The following is a 20,655-nucleotide window of genomic DNA, read 5'->3' as shown; positions in this document are numbered from 1 at the left end:
GAGATTTGAAACATGGGGGAGTGGTGAGTGCGGGGAAGGAGCTGGGTGAGGAGCTGAGCAAACGTGACTGGGACCAACGGGATGCTTGAGGCAGGAGCCTCCAACCCAGCGCCTGTAAGCAGGCTAGGAGCTCCTTTCTGACTCTCTTCATAAAAAGTGTCAAATTGCTCCTATTATTAACAGGAAAGGGATGTGAAATGGATTGACTGCGGCGAACGCAATGGGCCCAGGGGGAGACACTACAGAAGAGTCCCTGGGGAAATTCTTCACACCTTTTTCTAAAGACTGAATTAACTTGCAACAAATGAAGCTGTTATCATGTACACAAGAAGAAAAAAACAACAGTGCTCATGGAGGACTGCTCCTATTGCTCAGAGATGGCAGGCAAGCATTCAAAAATGAATGAAATGGGGCTGAGTAAGAAGCCCCAAGATTAAGGTTCGTAACATACACGCATTTAAGGACTGAATTAAGATTTATACATTCTTTTCTGCAGCCTTTTCCAATCTTTTGAACGCGTCACTTCACGGTGCTTTTTTTTTTGTTCTTAAGTTAGTCTGCCATGTAACTAAGCCTGCACTCAACACGTGCGAGACGTGGCAGTGGTGCAGGAACAAGTGTGCAGGCAGTAACACCTAACGTGATTCTGAGCTGCTAGCGGTCAGCTGTGGCTCTAGCTGCGTGCCAGACATCCCTGTAGCACACTTCCCAGCCTGTTAGGGCTTACCAGTGAAGGCCTAGTTCTGGGCAAAGACCTGGAAACTGAAGCCTCTATTGCTAATGTGGGTCACAGCAAGTTTTGAAAACACTTTCACTCATGTCTCCTTATAAGCACAGTAATGCTCTGAAGCTTATGTTCAAATTATTAAAGATATGTTTACAGTATTATATCAATGCCAAATACTTATTGTAATCACATTTTCTTGCTAGGCTTATATAACCTCAAACATAATCCTTTGAGATATGTTTTTGTGTGTGTGTCTACATATAGGTATATAAAGTATACCACAAACAAGCTCTGTTACGGTTCAAAAGAGCCTCATCTGGGCAATGATTCTGAGCAGACAAAGCTGAAAGGCCACAGCCAGAATCAAAATTGCCTCTTCCCTCCCCACATGCTGAAAAATCTGAGGTACTTCATTAATAGCCTTTTTCTTCTCATTCTCTCATCGATGAAGTCCAGTGACCTATTTCATCTGCCTCAAACGAAGGACTCTTAAAAGATGGTCTCTTAAATTTATTTTCTCAACCCTGGGGCCATATAATTACTGCTGCTCACCCATGCTTTTCGTGTTTAGATACTGGAAGGATGCATGTATTCTTTGTCACTGTTACAACATTCCCATGAAAAATCAGTGGCAGCCATCATGTTCCTGACTTGGGTTCTGCTCACGGTCAGCTGTAGTCAGCCAGCCAAACCTTCTTGAGATGGTTACAGAAGCAAGAGGTATCTTCATTAAGCTGATTGATAGCTGACAAATGTGCTGCCTCTCAGGTTCTGATCTCTGCTCAGATCGGAACAGCAGAGACCTGGAGCAGGACCCAGATGCTGGTTTTGAAGTTGCAGCTAGTTCCTCTCAGCAACTTTCCTCAGGGAGTGCGTGATTACCTTGTGATGACCCCCATGACTCAACAGATAAAAAGCTTCATTACGCCAAGAGAAACAGGTCACAAGTGTAGCTCAGGTTGAGATTCAGAAAGGCACTTGCGTGTCCCCTGCTTTGTGAGTATTGTGGCTTAAGTCAGTAGGATGCATTAACAGGCACAGGATCTGTTCGAGGACTTCTCTGCGTAGATGGCTGTCTGTGCTAGCTGTGTATTCAGTTCCTTAGGTCAAGGGAGACGAAAGGAAGAGGTTGTTAACGCCAGCTTGGCAGCACTGTGATTGCAACCTGCTGACAGCCCACTGTTGCTTAGATTTGCTCTGTACAGGGGGAAAACATTAGAATTGAACACATTTTAAATGCAGGAGTCTGTTTGAGAGACTGATGCAAAAAGCCCTGTTAGAATTTCCTCTCAGCATCCCTTTTATTACATCATGCTATAACAGTATTTTTACATTCAGTGATTTGATACATATTCCAGTACCTTGTTGGACAATGCACTTTGGACTCACTGCCTGTTAGGCAGGCAAAGTCCAGTGCCCGTCCCTTGCTGAAGCTCCTGTTCTTCGGCACAGTCCCAGAGCTGACTTCAGACTAACGTGGCAAGAGCCTGGATGTCGCGGGAGCTCTCAGGGGTCCTGCGGACGGCGTGGTCATTTCTGGTATTTCTGTCTCTAACGCTGCTATTGGGGCTGTACTGAGCCTTGGCCGCGTGGCTCCGGAAGGCCCGGACAGTTCGAATAGCAAGGATGCAGACCACAAAGCTAGCGAAGTACAAGCAGGCAGCAGCAACGCCAAAGAGGCCGACGGCTGCGTCGCCACCCTGGACCACGCAGTTCATGGAGGTATAGCCGCGGCGCGCGTACAGCCTCTCGCGCCTCTTGCAGGTTTCCGTGGAGTTCACCTGGCTGACAAAATGCAAGTAGAGGCCGACTGCGGCGACGTAGCCCGTGCCGGCCAGGAGGTTGAAGGCACATTCGCCAGCGAGCAGCCCCAGTTTGAGGCGGTGGATGGGCTTCACCCCCACAACAAGGAAGACGAGCGTAAGTGCTGCTGCTGTTAAGCTGAAGGCTACCCCGCCGTAGACGCACGGGGCTCTCATCTGGGTGATCTGCATGTCGAGCTCTCTCACCTCCTGGAGCTCTGTTCCCTCGAAGGGGCTGTAGGCTGAGTTCAGGTTAAAGGACCCGAGACCCAAACCGCCGAGGGAAGTGAAGCCTGCAACAGAGGCCTGGGCAGCGCCCACGCAAATCAGAACCAGGAGGTTAACTGTGATTTCCACGAACTTCAGAATGCCTGTAAGGAGCAGAAAGATGGGAACAGACGTCAAAATCACGTCTTGAGCAAACTGGGGGTGATAAAAGTACACCAAAACCATAAACAGCACTATTACGGAGATAGTCCTCTTGGCTACAACAACGGAAGGGTATTTCTTTAAAAGTAATAATGAAAAAAAATAGTGCGAGCTCTCATGGGTACATTTCAGAAGTTGGGCAAATTATTATTTTTTTTTTTAATTTGTCAGTGTGCTTGATAAATGGATCTCCACGGGGATGGAGGGGAAAAATCCATAAAAATTTTACTGTGCTTGTGTGACTGCCAAGGAAAGTGAACGGTGATTGTATTTTGGCCTGCAACTACTTGGCATAAACACTGAACAAGAAATATCCAGTATGAACAAAATGCTGAGGTGAAAGCTGACAAAAACCTAGAATCTTCTAATGGCTTAAAATTTGTACAGTTATTTAGGTCCTTAAAAACATGTTTACTGCTTTAACTTACGTATTTTGTGTCTAATCAGATACACCTTCCACTTTATCTCTCACGAAATCTCTTCATAAATATTAAGAAGCAGTTCCTGATTGTTTAGAAAAAGTGGGGGACGGGGACAAAAAATGCCTTATATACTGGGGTAAGGTAGTGGAAATTTGATACAACTTTGTGTTCTCTTACGCATGCCCAGTTTCAGAAGAAAGCCTTATGATTGCTGAGCTGACTCTTCTCATGTTATACTACTGATAAAGGTAATCAAGATTTTTTTTAAGCAAAAAGAAGTGGATAAATGGCTTCTTTTTTGTACTAGTTGCCTGTCAGGAAAGAGCAGCGTGGCTTAGATAAATCTGATTATTCTGTGACAGCTCACTAGGGGTCAGGCTAAGATTAGTAAACATGACTGTTGTTGAAATGTAGCATAGCTAGAGTTGCCTATTTGGGAAACGAAAACCCCCAGTGTATCACGTGTCTTGACCCTCTGGTCCTGAAATTAATTACTGAATAGTGAGTCGTCTTATCCCACTGTAGTCTGACAACCAAGAATGTAAGATGCTTCACACAGTGGTCCTATATTTGTCTTTAGAGTGGGGTGGGATCCTTGGCTTGCATACAGATGTTCATTTTATGCTACTAACGTTGATCAGCATGGCATTCTCCTCTTGAGCAATGGCTCAATTGCTGTCAAGGCTGTATGGGCTTGAAAAGAAATCCTCTCTTGTGTTGCCAGATGCTTCTAACTGAAGAAAGTCAGCAACAGCCGCTACGAAGGATCATTGGATATTCCTGTTCTGCCCTTTCTTAGTCCCTCCACAGAGGGCTGAGACAACAAATACCCTCCTGCTGCTGCTGCTTGCTTTCACTGGAAGGCGCTTCTGACAAGGTTTGACAAGGGCCTTTGGTTACTTCAGGAGTGCTTGCTTTCCCCCTGTCACCAGACTGCTCCCCTCACTTCTGCTAACACAGCTGTTGGTAGGTGCTGAGCCCCTTCGCATCACGGCCCTGTGAACCATCTGCTTAGCACACACAGGAGCAATGACAGTGGTGGTAATACCTGGGAACAGAATATCTGAGGCTCAGCATGTTTCAGGTTGTGGGTGTGTGCATGTGTATACATATGAAATGTACACACATTTCATATCCTAAGGAGAAATAACTAAAGCAGGCAGAGAAGACAGCGTTATCGTTGAGGAAGAAATAAGCATGCACTTCTATGCATGTTTTCTTCAGAGATGATGCCCATTTCTGCGTGAAAACCTGCCTTTTCCTTGACCCTTCTTCCACACAACCATTTCTGTGAAGCACGGCAATAATCATGCTGTTTAGTAATCGTGTTCACGAGGCTTTGTCATCTAAGGAAATATTTGTGAAGCTATATGTAAAGAGAAATTTAAATCTCAGTCAATGAGACAGGATCTGGGCCTCCTTGTACCAATTTCAAACAATGAAAGCAAAAAGACTTGAAGTTTTTAATGGGTACAGAGTCACTGCTTAACTAGGACTGTTCAAAATATTTTTAAAGAGTAATAGTAGTACAGGACATTCAGTGGAACTGGATCAGATTTTTTTTTTGTCTACCCACTTGATCAGTACTATATGCCTCCCAGATTCAGGGATTTGGCTTAGGTCCTCACAGTCCTTGAGCAGCGTCAGTTGCAGAAGGTGACTTTAAAGGCTGACAACTGATTTCACAGATGCTCTATCGGGAAGCAGTTCTGAAGAGTTTACAGGGAGGAAAGACCACCTGATGAAGGGAAAGCTAAGTTTTAAGTACGTACGGAAAACTGAAAGATGGGAATTCATGAACAGCCAGACTTCTCCTACCTCTGTCCTCAGAACTTCTCTGACCAGTGAAGCACTCTGACCTGTTAAGTATCAACTTTTCCTATACATCGCCTTGCTGAGCTTTGGAAAAGGCAATTTTCTGTTGCACCTGCTGCTCCACATTTATAACAGTATGAAAACAACTGACCCCGATCCTCAATGGCATTGTTCAAAAATTTCCTATGTATTCACACAAAGCCTTGACTTTACTGGGCTGACTGCTGGCACTACTGTAGGACTGGCATGATGTGATGAGAGGAGAAATATAATCAGCGTGGGCTGCTGTATTTTTAACTGCAGTAGTAGATGCTTTAATGGCATGCTTGGAAAATTTCTCTTGACATGGCATTCAGGTTGGACAAGTTTTATATGTACCTGCAGTGTTTTCACACACGCCTGCTGTAGAATTGATTGGAGTGACTAAGCAATGGAGAGAGGTTCATTAGCAGTTACTCCATCGGTTATTTGCAGTATCTGGATCAACTTTCAAACAAACAAAAAAACAGTAACAGAATCTCTGGTATTACAGAAAATCATAAAATGACGAACACTATGTAGATCAAAGCTGTGAATGTAAGGTCTCTGATGACAGCCAGCAGGGTTTGTGAAAACAGTAGACAAGATATTCCTAAGGCCTTGTACAATCTTAGGGATTTTGAAGGAAACTTTAAGCCCTACAGTATGTTCAAATCTTGACCCAGGCACCCTAAAAACTTCATACAACCTTCACCTGTTATCTGTTACAGTTAAAAGCTGATAGTATAGTATATGATAGTATAGTATATAGTATAGTATATGATGGTATAGTAGATTGGGATCTACTATACTAGTATAAACAGGATAGACAGACTTGAGAAATAAGGAGTAAAAGGACAGTGAAATTTTGAGTATTAAGTCTGTCAAGGTATGCCAATTAACGCATCATAGCAGTGATCTATGTAAAGCGTTATACTACAGGCAAAAAGGACCAAGTTCGCATCCACACTTGACCTGAGTCTCCATTGTCATTCTTACTTTCACAGGCTGGTTAGCTAAGTCATCTTAGTTATAGCTGCAGAAACCACGTTGCCAAATTTTTTTCCAGAGTGGCAGCTGTTGATCTCTGCAAGTATTCCCTAATCCCATGCAACGACAAACGTGTTGCAAGACTTGAGCATAAAATGACAGGAGGCCTGAAAGTCACAGACTCATAGATTGATAGAATCTCAGAATGCCACTGGCTTGTATTTTTTTTCCCTCTTCCTTTCTCAAGGTCAAAATCTTGGGATCAATCTAAAATGTTACTGATTTATATCAGAATTAGCAAAGGAAATAGCTGGCTTTGGGAATGAGCTCTCTCCATCCTGAGCAAGTAATGAGACTGAGTTCTTGGTTCCTTGATTTCCATTTCCCTTCCCATACTTTTCTGCACTGCTTTTCAGCACTAAAGGTGGGAAGAACTGATGCAACCCAGAAGGCCATGAATGCTGCCAGAAGCTTTACAGAGAATTGCTTCACTCATTCTATAAAATCCAAATCTGCAATGGGTGATACCTTCAATTTATTGCACTTGTAAACTTTGTCTGCTGTGTAAGCTACCTGCTGTAACAAACATGGTGTCTTCCACAAAATACAATCTTTCAATTTATATCATTTATCTATTATTCATCGTTTTCTCTCCCTTCCATGAGAACTGCATGCTTTGCCATTGCCATGGCATCAATGCACTGATCAGTAGCTTTGTTTTATATAAAATGGTGGGCTGCTCAAACATGCAGCAAAGCAAGGCAGGCAGACTGGAAGGGTGCAGAGCCATAGGCAGCTGACCTTACTCTAACAGGTCCTACCCTTGGTTGGGCAGTCATCATGTTCTTCCCTGGCCCAATAATAACCCTGGCCTAGTATTAAGCTCTTCCAAGAGCCGTTTTAATAAATTAAAAGAGCAGGAAACAATTTAACTTTTCTCTTGCGTGCTGCTGTTTTTTCCTGCAACTTTAGCAACTTGAAGTGAGTCATGGAGTATCTGATGAGCAATTGTGCTTGGCACGAGTTTAGCAGGGGAAATAACACAACCAGGACCAGAGAAAGATCAGAAACTCTCCTTTTCAGGTGAGGCGAGCTGTTAAATCTGCATGCGTTGTCTCACAAAACGACACCGCGTGTGACTGTGTGGTACCCAGTAAACCCAAGGTGTGTTCAAGTCTCGCATGTTGGAAGCTGTCAAGTCTTTTTCACCCAGGCACTGCGGCAGGATGACCCCAACATGCAGGCATCACCATCAGCATGGGTACGTACATGCATCCACAAAGTAACACTGTCAATTCGCGTTTGTTCCTATGTTTCCACAGCTGACAAAAGCCCATCTGTAGGACAGTCAGATCTGGCTGTTCCTCTTGAACTCCCCCTGACCCCGTGAGGGCCTGACTAATAGACGAGGCCTTCAGAGTGTCTTCCTCCACTGCGCCTTGGCACAGCTGTCAGTTTTTTCCCCTCTGTTGACTGCACGTGGGCTCTTCCTCCTGACTCTTTTGGTACCATTCCTTCCTGTTGATTTAACAACTCTAAGATACTTTATGTTCGTCTTTCTCTGCATGGCTTCTGGCTCGCTCTCTCCCTCTGCTCCCCTCGCAGGCCGTGTGCCATCGGGATCGGCGGTCCCAGAGGTGTCTGTCTGTCCCTCTGAGACACCTTGACCCTAGTGCCACGGTGCATGTGCCACGGCAGGCAGCACAAGGAAAAACCGCACGCGAACCCGCACAGGTAAGCGGTGCCTGTGTCACTTCCCGTTAGGGGTCGCTCAAGGAGAAGGGAAGACAGGAGTTAACGGCTACAATACATGCAGTAAAAATAATTCTCCCTGCCTTTCTCACTAAAAGTTGTCTTGTTTTCCAGTTTGGGTAGCTTTCTGCTTTTCAGAGGTAATGTTTTTTATTTTTTTCCCCCCCTCCAAAGGAGCAGACAAGTATTTTGACCATATATAGCAACTTACAAAAGCTGGAGACAGTCCTGAAAAGGATTTCATATGCTGAACTTCTCTCTACAGTGCAGGTTTTGCATTCCACAGAGAGTAAGGACACAGCTCAATGTGCAGCTTTGGTCACCTCTGGGCTAAACTGAGTCGGTGGCAGGAGAAATACAATGGGTGGGAAGGGGAGAAAATGTCAAAGGAAAAGGAATTTTGTTCCCCAAAAATGCGACAGAAGGGAGGAGGAAACAAAACAATGGAGGAGACCTAAAGAAGGGAAATGAAAAGGAGACAACAGTCGCAACAGATTAAAAATGTTAAATCTGGATGCAAAGTACTAAAGTATCTTGCTAATGGTGTTATTTCCCTCATGTAGACCAGCATGAAGCATGATCTTACTCTTACTGAAATGAGCAACGAGAAGTAGACCAACTTCGTTAATGCAAGTTCAGGGCAATACACAGCTTTGCCAGAAATAAGCAAACCTTCCCCAAGCCCCCACACCACCATTCTTTGTGTAGGTCTCCGTGTTCTTTAGTCAGTGGTGGATTTAACTTTCACTGAGTTATGCTAAAATCTCCCTAATAGAGTAACATTCAAAGGATTAAAAAGACAAAACAAAACTCAGAACACAATAGTTACAAACAAGGAAAATTAAATTATTCATGTGCTCTGGAAAGAAGCACTACTACTGTCTTTTAATGAGTTGTCCCTCTTTACTAAAGACGATCGCTCTGCTAGGAAATCTCAAAGGATGATCAGCCTTGGTTTTAATGATTCACACAAGCCTTATATTCATAATTAATGCTCAAATTCAAATGTACTGCCCTGTTTTTCATGTGTATCATCTTCCCTTGAAAAACTATTGTCCCACCTACTCTATCCAATTTTCACAGAAAAGCGTAGACTTGATTTGCAGAACTACTTCCTCAGCCTCTGTCCCCAGAGAGTTTCCCACCACTGTATGACACTGATTTACTTGCAACTGAGGCACAGTTTCAGTGTTTTTTCCCTGTCTGGGAACAACAGCTTTTGTCGCAGCAGTTCCTCAAAGCATCACTTGTAAGCATGACTTTAATTCCTCTCCTGTTAACCCAGCATGAGTCACCTTCTACAGTTTTGGAAAAGGTGGGAAGCAGAAGGTCTTGCATTGAACTGCAGAACTTAGTAATACTGATTTAAATACAATAGCTGTAAAAAGCCTTCGATGTATTTGTGTCCCTGGTAGGTCCCCGCATGAGAGACCTCATGTTCTGCATTTCAGGAAATGGCATTTTTTCTTCCTAACATACCCGTAGTTTGGTCAGGTAGTAAACAAATATCTTGGTATCAAAACTAACTTGCAGGGGTTTTATGCTTTTTTTTTTTACTTAAAGTCCAGAAAACAATGAAATGCTCGTTTCTTATGCCAACTTTCTGTAGCCACTCCTTTCATTTAAACTGAAACTGAGCCGCCTTTAGAAGGTATAAAGATTGGGGTGTTACCGCTCTTTAAGTAACCATAGCCTGGCTGAAGGTAGGGCAGGTTGGAGGAGCCTGTGAACCGGAGCTTCTCATTCACTTGACAACTTGTGGGTTGTCGTACCTGGTGAGCAGCATTCCTGGCTGGGTGTATTTTTCTCCTTTAAGTGAGCTATGATCCCTTGCTAAAGAAATACAGCTACGTTCAATAAAGTCACTCTGCTGTATTAATCAGCTTGGAGAGCCACTTTTTGAAGACAACAGTTTTTCTTGGTTGCTAGAATTTGGGTCAGATGAGAGGCAGACAAACCCAGTGGCCTTGCAAGAAAGATGGTACCGCTCTTATTTTACACTGGTAGAGCACAGACTTAACTAAGATTTCCCAGTAGGGAACCATGGACCAGAGTCAAACATATGCTTAACAGCTAACATCAACTTTGCCTGCTTTCTTTCCCTGCTACCTCAGGTCAATCTTCTCAGCTGTAGTTCTTCCCTCTCTAAAAACAATAATGTACCTGTTAGCACAATCCCAAAAGGTGAGTGAAAACAACTGATATAAAAACGTGGGCAGAGGGGAGTCGCATATCATGACAGGGCAACAGTTTGTTAAAGGTAGAATACGTTATCTGCAACGATTGTAGCTCCCCTTCGCAGATTTATAGAGCTAATTGCTCATGGCTATTTGTATTTTATGGCAAAACCAAGCTTACCTCCAAATGAAATACTCTTCAGAACAGGAAGGTTACCTGCAGCTCTGCTGTGCCCTGTATCTTGTTAATGTGCAATATTAATTAAGCATTTCCAATCATTTGGACTATCTTCATTAGCTTAGCTCTATCCAATTCACACTATTAATGCCCTCTGTCTTTACAATTCCAGGATTAAAAAACTTGATGGCAAATTTCAGCTGTTATTCACACTGTATTTAAATATACTTTGTAAGAGATAGAAGGGGCATGCTACCTAATTACAAGTGAGACTACAGGGGAACTCGGTGCTCTGTTCTTATAACAGAAACATGTTGAAATTAACCGAGTGTCTACTAGCGTGATCCTTCTGCTTAGGGTGACTTTTCACCTTGTTATTTTTTCCACTCTATGAGCATTTGCCAGCATGTGTAGCTACAGGAAAAACTTAGACTGTGCTTTGTGAAAACAAAAGCCTATAGATGTTTACATTTGAATTAATGCTGGCTTGTTAATGCATGAGTATAACTTGGAGAAAGTCATTGTTATTCCCTAATTCTATTTCCTCCTTCAAATAAACTTAGTTTGATATTTCCTCCTGGCTATGTTTGAAGTCATAGACTTTTTTTGTTGTTACAAATCATAATGCTGTCTTCTTCTGAGAGGAAATTGGTCTGAAGGCTATAACAATTGTGAATGTTAGAATCTAAGCTAAAGACATCAATGTTTGGAAGCGCCTACAATATGCTTAAGAAATCTGATAGTGTTCATGGCGCCTCTTTAAGCCGTAATCATGGCAGAAAAGAACAGGGACTCAATTATATTTGTTCCATCACAAACTTTTTTCTATCCTTTTTAAGTGCTGTCTCCCTTAAATGCCACATGGGTTGAAGTACTAAAAAAAAAAAAAAGTTAGCACTCAAGTTATGACTAGCATGGTACAATTCTATTCAAGGCAAAAATGCAGGCATTTCCTCAGTCAGATACTGACCAAAGATGATGGTGGAAACTTTGTTTACCTTCACCATTTAAGCAAAAGTAAAGAAAACATCCTGCAATTGCATTGCTCCACCTCTCTCACACCAATATACATAATGAAGTTATAACAAAAAGTTTTTGAGGTCAAGTGACCAAATATCTGTGACCAATTTAAGATCAGCAATTCGCTCTTGGTTTTGGCTCAGATTTTGCTCACTCTAAGGTGAAGGAACAAACATGGCAGCCAGCCTTGAACAACTTCTTGTTCCTTCTAAGCAAAGCAAATATGATTGCTAACTTAATTTTCATAGAACTATAGAAACCTTATCCGTAGTAACCGAGAAAGCAAGTTCAATGTGATTGTCTAAAATAACTTCAGCTCTAAGTATCCCCAGGCCAAAAACTCTGTAATTTTCAACATGTGTTGTCGTAGCTGCAGAAATGGTTATTCCAAGCACAAGTTCCTTAGCTGATGATAGGTTCGTCTTTATCAGAAGTTTATTTCCAATTCCTGTATAACTATAAAGAATACCTAGATAGCTTGACACCATTCTATAAGCTGTTGTGTACTACAGAAACAGAAGGTGGCAAACTTCTGTGTGTCTATTGTCTTCTGAACCTATAATCTGCAGATCCAAAAGTGTGACTTACCCTATGAAAAAAAGCATAGTAACTAGACATAAAGCTAGCATAGCAAAGAAAAGTCAAAAGTTCTGTAGAGGGGCAGGTGTTTGAAAGAATCAGCAGGTATATGAAGAGAGGCAATCCAAGTCGTAGTACATCTTATTTTTCAAAAAAGCTTATGATGAAGCTTCTAGCTAACAGCTCTTAAAGGACACAAGCTCCTGTGAGATAAAAGGGAAGATCCTCTCATGGATTAGCAGTTGTTAAAGGAAAATAAAGAGGAAATGACTGGCTTTTAAGCAGATGGAGTTAAGGGAGAAATCTTTGTTCTGTGCTGCCTGTCACTAGCTATGCCTGTATTAGCAGTGCAATGGGAGTGGATCCACAGAATGAAACAGTTGGAGACCCTAAAAAGTATTAAACACAACTGAAGTGAAAACAGTTATTCAGTTCACAAAATGGTACCTATTCCAGAGAACAACTCACTCTCTACTGGTCCAAATCCTTACATTTCTCCTAAATTTGCAGTCTAGTATATTGCTTGAGAGGATGTAGTAGATGACTTCCTTACACAATCCAGTACTGCTACCCATGTGGTATTGACCTGAACAGCTTTGAAGAGGTCTTGCCCACAGAATTTTTTAACAGATCTTTTCCTTCTGTTTTCAGGATGAAAGGTTTAAAAAAGGAGCAGAATGGTATGAAGTTTCTTAGATAGCATCAAATGTTCCTAATGGTGCAAGAGTTTAGTATCAGTTGGCAGTTGTTCCTTCCATTATATTCATGTTGGGTTTATTTTCATAATGCAGTTAAAGGAAAAAAAAAAGGGGGGGGGGGATTAGGGACAAAAGGAGAGAATAATAATAGATAGGAGAACAATGTATTTTTTTGTGCTGCTGTTTGCAGCTGAAGTGTTAGAAGGATCCCTGCAAAAGTAACAGTCTGTTTAGGAAACTTGACTTTAGCTTTTTGGATATTGCTGGTGAAGAGCATGGATAAAGAGGACAGTACTTAGGTGAAGCAAATACTTCACAGAGCTCTGGTTGTTTAGAATTCCTCTCTGGTATGCCAAACTCAACAACACGCACTGAAAACTTAAGTATAGTTGCTGGGCAAAAGCAAAAAATAGATTTAGTGAAAGAAGAGTGATGCGTGCTCGCAGACTTCACATTTCCTTAGAAAAGACTGTGCTAGATCACTTGATTTCTCAGCCTCACTTGATACTACTAATTTATTTTGGAATTAAGGCGATCAGGAAGGGGGATTTCATCAGAGTGCTGATAAAACACTGGCAAAAGGAAGATACTTAAGAAGCATTTTGAGGAACTTTCAATGCTGTAAGAAGCTGTACCTCACATGTACTGACTCTGTATTCAACAGTTCATGTAGTTTTTCATTTATAATGTTTGCTATCTGACTGACGGAAATACAGAATTCTGCAAAACAATTCTAGGAAATTCTGCTAAATCTTGGTACTTTCAAAAATTAAATGGCGTGGTAAAATTCTCATGATCTTATCAACCTCAAATTTCTTTTCATTTATTGAAATAAAACCCTTAACAAAGTGGTTTATTTTCTATATGATCTCTTTTCCCTCTTCTACTGCAAGCTCAGACACTATATTTTTTGGGAAATACTGAGCAATACCTAGGGGAGGGTGGGAGTGAAATCATCGTCGTCAACTGATGCATGCAAATCTAGGACATTTTGAAAATGTTAATGATGTTTAATGCGCTGAAATAATGAGAAGCAAATGGGGGGAAAAAAGCACAAGTCGCATTAAGCTACCCATAAGTCTAAACAATCAGTGAAACTGGAAACTAAAAATAACGTGGCACTTCATTTTTCTAAACCTGTGAAAAAATAACACATGGAGTCTTCTAAGGTTTTTCAGAAAAGTTAAAACAATCCAGCACTGTTGCAGGAAGAACTGCCAATACAATCTTATCAGGAATAAAATAATTATGGGTCTGTGTCAGTAAATACGCTCTGCTAACTGTTGGAGTTAAAACTCCTTGAAAAAAACCAAACTGCATACAAATAAACAATTACAACATATTTTTAAGAGAAAATAGCTCAGCTCACTCTTAAAATTGTTCACACAGAGAGAAATATCAAGAGCAAATCAAGTGTGTTATTTAACTTCCCTTCATGGAGCAAAGAAATAATATTGTGTTATGTGTTTTCATTTCCTTGCAACAACTAAACTCTTCATTTGTCTCTTTAGTGGAGAACACTGCAAGGCTTTTTATACACTCTGCCAAAGACCTTGCACCTAACTGCATGTTTTAACTTAGACTGCAGTGGGCCTTTTTTAAAAACAGTGAGAATGCTCTCTGTCCTGAAGAGAGAAAATTTTAAAGGAGCAGTAGGCATTTTAGCTACTTTTTTTTTTTTTTCAGTTTACGTGAATGAGTTTAACTTAAGAGTTAAGGCTTATTTCCTCCCACATTCATGATTGCTTCTCTGTTTGTTGTAGCCACTTTCTAGGTATGAAAAAAAAATAACTGTATTTCTCAAGAGCTGTTTTCTATGGACACGAATCCAACAATAGTTTTGTGTCATGCTATGTTACTTTATAAAGATGCATCAGCGATGACTGGATTATATCCAGAGTTGATAAAAAGTCTGAGAAGAATGTGTCAGAATGCTGAGGCTTTGATGTTGCATTAGTTATATTTAAATTGCCTGCGGATGCAAGTATTTATTTCATTCCTAAATCCCAAAGCTTAACTCTTGCTGCACAAACTGGCAATTATGCACATGACCCACGCTGGTGCTCTGGATGCAAACTCTGTATATGCATCTTCAGGTATCTAAATATCTCTGTAAATCTTGCTTTTCAATACCTAAAACTAGTTACTAACCTGCAGTTACGTCGTTCATTCATTTTAACTTAGGATTTTAGATATTCCCCTCAGCTTTACATTGTTGTGCTTCTGAACACAGAAATCAAAACCAAGACCAGCCCTAGGAAGGAGAGAGGAGTAGATGGCAGGTAGTAAGAACCTCACGTACCTCTTGTTGTGCATACCTTTGAACACTTCATTGAGAAGGTTTCCTTGGGAGGATAATACTGAGGCGGTGGGCCAAAATATTCCCGTGATGCTCCTGAAGTTTTAGAGTATGAGTCTGAGCAAACAGTGGAAGCCCTTGAGTGCTGGCCACCTCGGATATCTCTTGCTGACCTACAATGGAGTAAACAGGTAATGTATAGTAATTAAATCATGCTTTCTTGTGAATGTGAAAACATTAAAAACTGGAAGAAGCTCCTGTTAGTGGAACCAGCTGCCTCGTTTCGTAAGTCTGATCTTTTTTGCTTGTGTGTTTTGGAAGCAAATATTGCATAAAAACCTTGCATAAATCCATGCAAAAGTTGCATAAATCTATGTTCACAAGCATATTTGCACTCGATCATTCACTATTATTTTGGAAAGCTGTGTACTCACAGGCTGCACTTGGTTCGGTTACTTGCAAAAGGCAGCAAGAAGAGTGTGAGGGGAGAGTTCTTGTCTCCTTACAAATGAAGTAACAGATTTTTTTTCCATGAAAAACAAACATTTTTAGCTAGTCCTGAGAATAAAACTTAAAATTATTTTCAAATTTAAAAAGCAGTTGAAGATGTTAAAACTGGGGAAAAACATTAGCCTATATGTCTTTCTCTCTTTTCTGAACTCCCTAATGACAGGTGAAGAAGAATCTAAAATCAGCCAAAATAAATGAATTTCATGGATCTCTGCTTTGAATCTTCATTTGTATACTTCAAATTGGAATTGTCTGGTTTGCTGCAATGACGTACAGCTCCACAAATCAAGACTGATGATGTTTAAGGTTGGTGGGATTTAGATTATTCTCTGTGAACAGTACAATTTGCTCTTTTAAAACTGAGTTAACACTCGGGTTAAAAGAAACAGTGGCTGTAAATCTCTTTGTAAATGCTTGGTCTAAGCTAAATGTTCTCCCTCATTTGAAGGAGAATTGGAACTTGCCTTTTTCAAGGTACAGCTGGATGATGTTGTTATTACAGGGTATTTTAAGTCTCATTCCACATTATTGTTTTTATGTCTTCCTATTCAATTACTATCTTGAATTTCTTATCCACATATCAGTATTTACAACTGTAGTTTTGTTTCCTAGTATCACAGCACTTGGGTTTATCTTCATCCAATTCCAGATTCAACTTACAAAAATATTATCACATTCATCCACATTAAATCATGTTCTTTGTAATCTTACATTTTAATTAAGACCTTCAGTAACAAGACCAATGCTAACATCTCCGTGTGTAGTTGCCAACAGCTCTATTTGGCTGAAACAATCCTGATTTTTCTGACCTTTGTCCTGTGTCTTGTGCAACCACCAAAGCATCCTGCGCAGCTGTGTCACATAAATTAAATAAGCTGTGTGATTTATAAAACTTCCAGTTAACTTGAAAGCAATCCCTTTGGTACTTCTGATGCAGCTGCTTCTCTCTATTGTATCTTGCTACATGCCAAAAAACAAAACAAAAAAAATAAAAATAAGAAAAAACAACTCCCCTAATGTTCAGTAACTGAGTACAATTGGAAAAAAAAAAATCTTCTAGATGTTTTTTTTTTTCCTCATAATGGGCCTCTTCTGGCCACCTTTGCTCCTGTTTCTCTCCAGGACTTTCCAGTTCAGGGTAATGCAACTCTTTCTTCTCAGCAATGAGAGGACGCATGCTATAGGAGTTTCAGACAGAAATGTACTGTGAAAGAGAAATACTGTCGCTAGAAAGTCTTTGCTCGTATGGGAGTGCATTAGGCACCCAAATTACAACTCCTACAAAACTCTTCCCATCTCTTTAGTTATGGTATCTGGAGGTCTTTTGGTCAATGAACCTAAGATTTCACCAAAGTACTGTAAATTCCTTTCAAAATCAGTTGTTCTTGAGAGGTACACAGGAGAAACGCTGTTAGGTTATACCAAACTCCATCAAAACGATTAATGAAAGTTTTTTGATTAGTTGCAGTGAAGACTGGTGGCTGGAGTCTTGGCTTGACTCTAAGAATGATCTCCATGGCTGTTACAGATCTCTATCTGCAGCTTCCCTTTCTCTAATCCATGCTGTATACAGTGAAGGTCTGTCGGCCTTTCTGGTCCTTCCACCAATTTTCAGCCTGTGTCCAGTAATTTATTTGTAATGGCAAAAACAAGAAGTCCAGAGAAGTTGCGTCAGTGATGCTGTATGTGACACCCCCAACACATTTTTACAGTGGGGTTAATTAATATATTCCCAGCAAATGCTGCTCTCCTTCTAACATGTTCAAGATAATTTAACTATATTCCCTCCTGATCTTTGCTTTTACTAAGGACAATCATACAGCCTCTGATGACGACTCTTCGGCTGATTTTTGTTCCCATTTCTCTCAAAATTTTCATAGCACGTTAGCTAGTTTTCATAATACAACAGGATTATCATCCATTTTTTTTTATATTTAACTGAAAGTACTCTTTCTAGTCCACACAGTGCATTTCACTACTGCTTTTATTCTCATCCTGTTTTTCTTGTTAATGTGTATTACTGGGGAGGGCTTCAGCATTAGAGCTTTTCAAGAATCTTTATTACATTTATCTCCTCCCCCCTCCTTGCCTTTTTTCTTAAATTGCCTTACCTTACAAATAGGCCCCCAGAGGCTAAGCAGATGTGAGGAACACCTTACTGCCCTGGATGATTTGCTACTGGTGTTTACAGCTGCAGATCTCTCTCCAACAAAGCAACCACTGGCATGCCCTCAAAGAAAAACAGTCTAAGCTCAGTTCTAATATGCTGTAGGCTAGCCAGGCTGAAAGGAAGAGTACAATATCCTGAGAGTTTATTTGCCACTCCAACCCTTCTATTAGTTTGTTTATTGTACTGATATTTGGCTGACCCACTATCAAGTGCCACGAACCGCCTGAGGCACTTAAATAAGTACTCATTTATTGACTGCAACTACTTAAATCAATTTTGTTTTGGATTAGAACTTGTTCGTAGCTGAGCTAGACCAACCTAAGAATTCGGTTAAGTGCCTGTGCTGGTCTCAGTCAAGTGATATTCTGGCTTAAACAATGTGTATTTAGCAAGCCTTGACTTGCTCTTGCCTGCTGACCAACTTTTTAACCACCTGTACAAAGACCCATGGCCACACTTCAACTGCTTGTGACCCAGCTTTATCCAGATAACCCTATGAAAGCCACAGCTCTGCCTGTGTCACACAGCCTCTCTTTCTGCCTCCTCTTAGCCTACTGTTACCCTGGAGCTCAATAAAAAATTAAAAATTGCTTAAAATTTCAGTGTAAAATAGTTTCCTGATTCTTAAAGCAGCATGCTCATGCTTCACGATTTCAAGGCTGAGAAAATACTTTGTTTACTACCCTAATATGAACATATTTAAAAGCAAAAAAGAGGGCAGGCATTGTAGACCTGCTGTGATATGTTCCTTTAAGGTGGTAAAACCTACCTTCCATTGTATGGGTATTGCTTTCTTGTTCTTCTGTCTTCCTCGTATCTATCAGATCCATGATCCTCATGGTGCCTGCGCTGCTTATCTTGGTATCGTCTCCCATCATGAGGCATCTTGTCTTACATGTATTTTTTCTTTCTGAAATAACTTCCTGCACCAGAAAAATAAAACTGTTTAATTTTACAGCTCTACTCAAAGTTATTCATTGACCAGCGCTTACAGAACACATCCATGTCATGCTGATTCAAGACTTGGTAGAGACTTCCTTAAGAAGTAAAGGAAGTAAAATCCTTTAAACTACACGTAAATTAAGTTCAGTAAAGAAGGATGTTTTTCTCTACATTTCCCTATCGATCAAGTAGTCATATTTTTTCTATATCCAACAGTTTTTGCACTGAGGTGATTAGGTTTGCTCTTACCCTTTTGTCTCTGCTGCAAGGACAAGGCACGGTGTCCGCAAAGAACATGGATCTCGACTTTGTTACTGTATTTTTTGTTTGTTTTTAAAGCCAATACAGCATTAAACACAGCAAATACCCACGTGAGCATGTTACCACCACCCAACCTGACAACCTTTATTCTGGAATTTTCAAAGAGGAAGGCACCCCTCGGCGTCAAAAGACGTGTTACCAAACATCGCCTCTCCTTTGGAAAAGCATGCTACAGGCAAAGCTGAAACTAACTTTGCACGAAGACATATCCTTTGTAATTTTCTACTAGCTATTTACAGGGGTGTCGCTTCCTGAAAGTGCCTTTGCCCTTTCGCTGTAAGAGATCTCAGCACACAGCGTAAGCACCTAAGCGACCATTTGCCATCACCGCAGCCCTTCAGCGTTGCTCTAAAGCTGCCCCGGTCGATTTGGTTTTGACTGATCGACCTCAGGCCTCGCTTAACGACTCCCCTCCCGTCTCCTTAGGGTGCCATTAAAGACAGCAGCCGCCTTATTTATTTATTTTCACGGCGCACAAACAAAGAGCCGCTGTCTCCCCGGTGGAGGCTACGCTCCCCCGTTCGGGGCAGAGGGCACTCCGAATGGCGGCCGCCACCCGCTCCTACCCCGGGGCAGCGGGGATCCTCCCCCGAGGGCGGCCCGGCCCCCTCTCCCCGCTGCCCCCGGCCCCTGCCGCCCCTCACCTGAGGGCAGCGCCGAGCTCCGGCTCCCGGCCAGGGCCGTCCTCCGGCGGCGGGGAGGCGGGGGCGGCCGGCGGCGGCCCGGCCCCTGGCGCAGGTGCTGCCCTGCGCCCTGCCCGCCCTGCTCGGCGGGGCCCGGGCGGGTGGCGGCGGCCCGCAGGGCCCCACAGGCATGGGGGAGCGAAATGCTGTGTCCCGAGGCATGTGACAGCCCTGGCTCTGTTTAATTTAATAAAAGAAGTCCTCGTTCTCCTTCTAAGTGGGGCCCTGAGAGGGTATGCAAGCAGACAAGTAATAAAGTAAAAATCCCAGCCCCCTGTCAGCTGCCCTTTTTTGGGCTGTTTTTAAAGACAATTCCATCTACATGCAGGGCTTGGGGTTGGAAGATCTGCAGCAAGAGCCATGGAGGCAAAATAAAATGGAGGAAATTTGTCCCCAGGTGTGGATGGGTAGGAACAGGCTGTTTTAAAGCAAGTACGATAGATGGCAGCTTGAAAAGGGAGGTAGCCACTTAACTCTCCTGTGGTGTAAAGGCAGGATTTAGGTAATTGAACACTTGAGCACATACAGTGTGTTTTCCTGGTGCCCTGCTGAAAGGCCTTACTTTGATGAACAACACGTGGATCTTCTGGGGTTTTGTCTCCTCACTGCCAGCCTGTGATGTTTCCCTCGCAGGAACAGTACGCTGCTCCCTTCGGGATGCTTCTTGACCATAGGCTGTAAAGAAAAAACACATCACCTTTTCAGAAGCTGTTGGGGATATATCTACTTTGTGCAGAGAACCTGGGCAGACCCATGAACTGGCACTGCTGTGAACTAGTCACTCATTGTGCAGTCCCATGTGGAAAAACTGTAAGTGCCACAACAGCGGGATGGTGGTGGTAACGTGGCACGGTGCCTGGCTAATCTGGAGCTTTGGAAAGCTTCCCGAGACTCGTGCCACCCTGCAAAGGCAGAACCCGCCCTGTAAAAGCAGAGCTGGGACCAGAATATCCCTTGATTTCCAAGGGTTTATACAACAACACACTTGGGGTGCCAGGTCTTGAATTTAGGCTTAAGATGTGCAGCTGTTGCAATGCAGTCCTATTATAGGGCTAAATGTGACATCCCCTTTGAGTAATCTGTGGGTATCAGAGGAACTGCTGCCTCTGAAATGAGAAGATAT

At 42.0% G+C, this 20,655-nt stretch overlaps 1 protein-coding gene across 1 annotated transcript; it reads right to left on the bottom strand.

Moving 5' to 3' along the window:
- Window positions 1-2,003: 2,003 nt before the first annotated feature.
- On the bottom strand, window positions 2,004-19,486 carry LOC310895817 (MARVEL domain-containing protein 3-like). Its single transcript, XM_083827489.1, is given in 7 exon segments — window positions 2,004-2,900; window positions 8,167-8,209; window positions 8,211-8,261; window positions 8,264-8,290; window positions 14,926-15,079; window positions 18,356-18,509; window positions 18,778-19,486. Coding segments are annotated over 6 exon segments (1,098 nt in total). The 5' UTR covers window positions 18,472-18,509; window positions 18,778-19,486; the 3' UTR covers window positions 2,004-2,193.
- Between the last annotated feature and the right edge of the window lie 1,169 nt (window positions 19,487-20,655).

Source organism: Anser anser (genome assembly GCF_964211835.1).
Source record: "Anser anser genome assembly, chromosome: 2".
Classification (NCBI taxonomy): domain Eukaryota; kingdom Metazoa; phylum Chordata; class Aves; order Anseriformes; family Anatidae; genus Anser; species Anser anser.
The sequence above is the reverse complement of the archived record's forward strand: the minus strand, read 5'-3'. Positions and strand labels throughout refer to the sequence as shown.